The 7,500-nt window shown below is 49.0% G+C and overlaps 1 protein-coding gene across 1 annotated transcript in view; it reads right to left on the reverse strand.

Annotated features, from left to right (window-relative positions):
* nob1 (NIN1 (RPN12) binding protein 1 homolog) overlaps positions 1-7,500 on the reverse strand; it is an 11,624-nt gene that overhangs the window by 2,629 nt on the left and 1,495 nt on the right. Inside the window, 6 exon segments of the mRNA XM_039796178.1 lie at positions 1,306-1,403; positions 1,501-1,734; positions 2,808-2,930; positions 4,188-4,283; positions 4,377-4,478; positions 5,377-5,510. Of these exon segments, the coding sequence (XP_039652112.1) occupies positions 1,306-1,403; positions 1,501-1,734; positions 2,808-2,930; positions 4,188-4,283; positions 4,377-4,478; positions 5,377-5,510 (787 nt within the window).

Consider the following 7,500-nt stretch of genomic DNA (forward strand, 5'->3'; position numbering starts at 1 on the left):
GAGAGAGACACACACACACACACCTTTTAAAACGGGACAGTCCAGCGCTCCGTCTGGATCTTCATATTTCTATCCACTCAGAGATACTCGTGTGACGCCATGTTGTGAAAGCCTTGCGGCGTTCTTCACACACACACACACACACACACACACACACACACACAGACAGACACACACACACACACACACACACAGCTCAAACACACACACACACACACACACACACACACACACACACACAGACAGATAGACACACACACACACACACTCAAACACACACACACACACACACACACACACACACACACACACACACACACACACACACACACACACAAACACACACACACACACACACACACAGACAGACACACACACACACACACACACACAGCCTCAAACACACACACACACACACACACACAGCCTCAAAGACACACACACACACACAGCCTCAAACACAACACACACACACACACACACACAGCCTCAAAACACACACACACACACACACACACACACACAGCCTCAAAAACACACACACACACACACACACACAGCCTCAAAACACACACACACACACACACACACACAGCCCAAACACACACACACACACACAGCCTCAAAACACACACACACACACACACACACACACACACACACACACACACACACAGCCAAAACACACACACACACACACACACAGCCTCAAACACACACACAGGCCTCAAACACACACACACACAGCCTCAAAACACACACACACACACACACACACACACACACACACACACACACACACACACACACACACACACACACACACACACACACACAGCCTCAAACACACACACACACACACACAGCCTCAAACACACACACACACACACACACACACACACACACACACACACACACACACACACACACAGCCTCAAAACACACACACACACACACACAGCCTCAAAACACACACACAGCCTCAAACACACACACACAGCCTCAAAACTTACACACACACACACACACACACACACACACACACACACACACACACACACTCACACACACACACACACACACACACACACACACACACACACACACACACACACACACACACACACACACACACACACACACGGCCCTTTACGACCCCCTGATTGTTCCTTCAGGGTGTTCGTGGACGTTTGTGTGTCCCAGACGTTGACACACACACACAGACAGACAGACACACAGACAGACACACAGACAGACAGACAGGCAGACAGACAGGCAGGTTTCCCAGACGTTGACTGGACTCACTTGAAGCAGGCGTGACACCTCAGGATGTAGTTCCTCGCCTCTTTGATCAGCATCCCGTTGACCGACAGAACGTGGAGTCCCATCTGGATCAGAACGTTCTGGAAGGACAACCAATCACAGCGTAGAACCCACCAGTCACTTCAGCCGGTAGGTCAGCCACAGATAAACGGACCAATGCGCGGCGGCGTGCGTTACCTGCATGGCGAAGTCGGTGGTCAGACACCCGACCGTGACGTCAGCCGGAGCCGTCCAATCCCCCGACTCCATCTTGACCTGCTGGATGTTGCCGGGCGTGATCCACCCCCCTCCGTCTTCCTCCTCTTCGTCTTCGGGCTCGTTCTCTTTGTCCTCGTCGTCCGATTGGTCGCCTGTCCTCGGCGCCGTGTCCAACCCGCTCTCTGATGGCGATGGGGAGGCGGAGTCCGATTTCTAAAAAAAAAAAAAAAACAGACAGACAGACAACATCACTTCTGGGTCACCTGTCTGTCTGTCTGTCCCTCTGTATATACACACACACACACACACACACACACACACACACACACACACACACACACACACACACACACACACACACACACACACCTCTGTCTGTCTGTCTCTCCATCCGACTTTGTCTGTCTGTCTGTCTGTCTGTCTCTCTCTCTCTTCCATCCGTCTTTGTCTCAGTTAGCCGTAGGTTTGTCATATGACCACTTAGTTTAGTGGACTACATCTCTCAGTGGACTACATCTCTCAGTGGACTACATCTCTCAGTGGACTACATCTCCCAGTGGACTACATCTCCCAGTGGACTACATCTCCCATCTCACACAAGCTACCTCACCTAGCTTGATGCTCGGCTTGCTAGCTAGCTAGCTTAGCTCTGTTAAACAACACATGTAACGTTATCTTAACTGCTGGGTTTTATCCAGGGATCAAAAAATAATTATTATCTCTCCATAGACTTTCGTTCATATTTTTTCCGAATTAAGGTCCCATGGACCGGACATAGAAGGCCGGGACTTCGGCTCTCTATAACCTCCCAGAACCTCCCAGAACCTCCCATGACCTCCCATGACGTCCCAGAACCTCCCATGACCTCCCAGAACCTCCCATGACCTCCCATGACCTCCCAGAACCTCCCATGACCTCCCATGACCTCCCAGAACCTCCCATGACCTCCCAGAACCTCCCATGACCTCCCAGAACCTCCCATTACCTCCAATGACCTCCCAGAAACTCCCATGACCTCCCAGAACCTCCCATTACCTCCCATGACCTCCCAGAACCTCCCATGACCTCCCATGACCTCCCCAGAACCTCCCATGACCTCCCATGACCTCCCAGAACCTCCCATGACCTCCCATGACCTCCCAGAACCTCCCATGACCTCCCATGACCTCCCAGAACCTCCCAGAACCTCCCATGACCTCCCAGAACCTCCCATGACCTCCCAGAACCTCCCAGAACCTCCCATGACCTCCCAGCCTGCGTGGTGTTTACGTCCGGCTGAGACTCACCAGCAGGTCCAGCAGGCCGTCGTCGATGGACGCCAGCGGCTCTCTCCAGAACTGGAAGCTGTTGAACTCGTCCCGGTCCGCCTGTTTCGGTTTGTTCTTCGAATTTAAAACCTCCACCGGATCCTGGAGTGGGAACCAACGTCACCACACAATCTGAGACCTGTCAGGTCCTATCTCGCACAACGCCCGACGCAAGTCTCTTCGCTAGTTTAAGACCGACCCAGTTGTTTTCCGTCCAGCACCCACGTCGTTTAAATAATAAATGCACCTGCTCCCATCTGTGGCCCATGGGCGTGGTGGTCATACAGGGAGGTGTGTTCAGGTGCATTCTGGTCATACAGGGAGGTGTGTTCAGGTGCATTCTGGTCTTACAGGGAGGTGTGTTCAGGTGCATTCTGGTCTTACAGGGAGGTGTGTTCAGGTGCATGCTGGTCTTACAGGGAGGTGTGTTCAGGTGCATGCTGGTCTTACAGGGAGGTGTGTTCAGGTGCATGCTGGTCTTACAGGGAGGTGTGTTCAGGTGCATTCTGGTCTTACAGGGAGGTGTGTTCAGGTGCATTCTGGTCTTACAGGGAGGTGTGTTCAGGTGCATGCTGGTCTTACAGGGAGGTGTGTTCAGTTGCATTCTGGGCGTGCTGGTCTTAAAGGGAGGGGTGTTCAGGTGCATTCTCTGCGTGCTGGTCTTATAGGAGGTGTGTTCAGGTGCGTTCTGGGCGTACTGGTCTTACAGGGAGGTGTGTTCAGGTGCGTTCTAGGTACTGGTCTTACAGGGAGGTGTGTTCAGGTGCATTCTGGGCTGCTGGTCTTACAGGAGGTGTGTTCAGGTGCTCCGCTGGCGCACTGGTCTTACAGGGAGGTGTGTTCAGGTGCTGGGCGCATTCGGTCTTACAGGAGGTGTGTTCAGGTGCATGCTGGTCTTACAGGAGGTGTGTTCAGGTGCATTCTGGGCGGTTGGTCTTACAGGGAGGTGTGTTCAGGTGCATTCTGGGCGTGCTGGTCTTACAGGGAGGTGTGTTCAGGTGCATTCTGGGCGTGCTGGTCTTACAGGGAGGTGTGTTCAGGTGCATTCTGGGAGTATTGCTATCTTGAGGCAGCGGGAAGTGATCTCACCATTGACCAACAAAAACCTGGTCTAAAGTCAATAACGCAGCATTTCATTGTTATTTTAACAGAGCATTAGTAAAATGCTCCTAGGCTCGGTTCTATTTCTAGCATGCACGCGTCTCATGCCGGCAGTGTGCACGCTCTAACCTGTTACCATGGGAGACGAAATATAAACGGACACGCCACGCGGCTGACACGCTCGCACGACGCCTGCACGCGCCACGCGGCCAGCGTGCAGGCGGCCGTACCCTTTGCTTGTTGTGACGTTGAACTCACCAGCAGATCCAGCAGCTCGCTGTCGACGGACGCCAGCGGCTCTCTCCAGAACTGGAAGCTGTTGAACTCGTCGTCTCCGTGTGGCGGCGTCTCCGTCTGCGCGGGCGTTCAAACTGCCCGCAGGTTTCTGAAGAAAGGTATGTTTTAGGCTTCGGTACTTCACTCTGCAGCGAGGTGTTGATTAAGAACTCGTAGAGAGAGCTATCGTGCGTTTGTTACCTTGGCGGGGAAGTGGAAACCTGCGACGTTAACGGGAGTCTCTGGGTGGCGCTGTGTGCTCTGAATATTCACCTGGAAACACAAAATATTCAAAACGCCCAAGTAGGACTCAAGGGAATCAAACACAGGGGACTGGGTTCAGCGTAGCTTAGCACAAAGCGCTGGAAGACCTGGAACACAAACACACACACCCACAACTCCAACACACACACACACACTGGCCTGGTTTGATGTCAGTTAGTCTCATAGCTGGTCTGATTTGCACTGAGAGATGATTTTATGGAAAGTACTCCATGCCAGTCTCTAGGTATGGTGAAGGGTAATGTGATTATGTGTGTTTGTGTGTGTGTGTGTGTGTGTGTGTGTGTGTGTGTGCTGTGTGTGTGTGTGTGTCCGTGCGGGTGTGTGTGTGTGTGCGTGTGTCTGTGTGAGTGCACGCGGCATATGTGTGTGCGGTAAGTTTGTGTGTGTGCTGCATGTGTGTGTGTCTGTGTGTGTGTGCGTTGTGTGTGTGTGTACGTGTGTGTGTATCTGTGTGTGTGTGCGTATGTGTGTGTGTGCATTGTCTGTGTGTGTGTGTGTGTGTCTGTGCGAGCGTCTTGCAAAGTGCAGGCCTGTGCGTTGCAGCCTGTGTGTGTGGTTCAGCGTATGCGCAGGTCTGTGTGTGTGTGTGCGCATGCGTGTATTGTGTGTGTGTATGTGCGCGGCGGTGTGTGTGTGTGCGCGCTGCAGTGTATCTGCATGTGTGTGTAATAGTGTATGCTTGTGTGTGTGTGTGTGTGCAAGGCCTGTGTGTGTGTGCGGCGGTATCTGTGTGTGTATCTGTGTGTGTGTGTGTGTGCGCAATGCGTCTGTGTGTGTGTGCGCGTGCATCGGTGTGTAGTGCTATTGCGTGTGTATGTGTGTGTGTGTGTGTGTGTGTGTGTGTGTGTGTGTGTGTATAGGTCTGATGTTTCTCCCTGGGGGGTACCTTGATCTCCGGCTCTTTCTTCAGGTGCTGGGAGCCCACGTGCTCCAGCTCCAGCTGGTAGGTCAGAGCCAGCACCTTGATGTCGGTCGCGGAGAGACTCGGGTAGTCTCCGGTCTTCTTGGAGAACTCGGTCACTGAGACGACAAACACAAGCACAGACTCACACACACGGTCAGAGGGCTACGAGTCTACGCAGAGGGCCTGACTTTGGGCTCAAAAAACATCTCGGGACGTCCCGGGACGTGTCTGCACGGACTGAGAAAAGAGACTAAAACATCGGGAAAAAAAATCGTAGAAAAAAAAAAAAAACTTGAAAAAATGACTCAAAAACGAAGTTCGACAAACTTTGGTAAAAACCCTAAAAAAAAAAGGCATCACAATTATTTAAATAAAATAATACAAAATAAAAAAAACTTTATTTAAAATAGTCTGATGGATATGTAGTAACCCATGTGTATATGTTTTATAGCCAGTCTGATGTGATAGGCTTCAATCTAGCTGATGTATATGTGTGTCTGATGTGTGTATAATGTAGCTGTAGTTAACATTGATGTGTATATGTTGTAGTTCCCAGTCTGATGTATATGTACTGTAGTTTAACATCTGATGTGTATATGTAGTGTGTTTACACGATGTGTAGATGTTCCAGCCTGTGTATGTAGCGTATCAGTCTGATGGCTGTTTCCATTGATGTGTATATGTAGCTGTAGTTACACAGATGTGTTAGTATAGCACTGAGAGTACTCGCCTGTGTATGGTTGTAGCCAGTCTGATGGTATAGTAGCTGTAGTTTACCATCTGATGGTATATGTCTGTTTTTACAGTCTGATGTGGTAGTTATAATATTTAGGTCAGTTATGTTTCCCAGTCTGATATGTAGTTATACAGTGAGTAGGGAGTGAGCCATCTGATGTGGATATGAGTGTATGAGGAAGGACTGATGTGGAATGATATATAGATTAAAGTACAGAAGACCAGGAAGGAACATATAGGTGACGCATAATAGATGATGGTTTAACAGGATGAGTGGTGGATAGAAAGAAGGAATATAGAGCCGATGTGGGATGTAATGAAGGTTAAGAAGAAGATGAAGGTGAGGGAAGGTGAAGGATGAAGATGTGAGAAAGGAAGTGAAAAAGAAGATGGGCTGAAGGTATGAAGCCTGATGTGGGGAGTATAGATATGGGGGGTAGTAAAGGAGGAATGGATGTGAATGGAAGGAAGGAACAAGTATATGTAGCTGTAGTTTATAGCCAGTCTGATGTGTATATGTAGCTGTAGTTTACCCAGTCTGATGTGTATATGTAGCTGTAGTTTACCCAGTCTGATGTGTACATGTAGCTGTAATTTACCCAGTCTGATGTGTATATGTAGCTGTAGTTTATACCCAGTCTGATGTGTATATGTAGCTGTAGTTTATAGCCAGTCTGATGTGTATATTTAGCTGTAGTTTACCCAGTCTGATGTGTATATGTAGCTGTAGTTTATAGCCAGTCTGATGTGTATATGTAGCTGTAGTTTACCCAGTCTGATGTGTATATGTAGCTGTAGTTTATAGCCAGTCTGATGTGTATATGTAGCTGTAGTTTACCCAGTCTGATGTGTATATGTAGCTGTAGTTTATAGCCAGTCTGATGTGTATATGTAGCTGTAGTTTATAGCCAGTCTGATGTGTATATGTAGCTGTAGTTTATAGCCAGTCTGATGTGTATATGTAGCTGTAGTTTATACCCAGTCTGATGTGTATATGTAGCTGTAGTTTATAGCCAGTCTGATGTGTATATGTAGCTGTAGTTTATAGCCAGTCTGATGTGTATATGTAGCTGTAGTTTATACCCAGTCTGATGTGTATATGTAGCTGTAGTTTATACCCAGTCTGATGTGTATATGTAGCTGTAGTTTATAGCCAGTCTGATGTGTATATGTAGCCGTAGTTTACCCAGTCTGATGTGTATATGTAGCCGTAGTTTACCCAGTCTGATGTGTATATGTAGCTGTAGTTTATAGCCAGTCTGATGTGTATATGTAGCTGTAGTTTACCCAGTCTGATGTGTATATGTAGCTGTAGTTTACCCAGTCTGATGTGTATATGTAGCTGTAGTTTATAGCCAGTCTGATGTGTAT

This window comes from Perca fluviatilis, chromosome 3 (assembly GCF_010015445.1).
Source record: "Perca fluviatilis chromosome 3, GENO_Pfluv_1.0, whole genome shotgun sequence".
Classification (NCBI taxonomy): domain Eukaryota; kingdom Metazoa; phylum Chordata; class Actinopteri; order Perciformes; family Percidae; genus Perca; species Perca fluviatilis.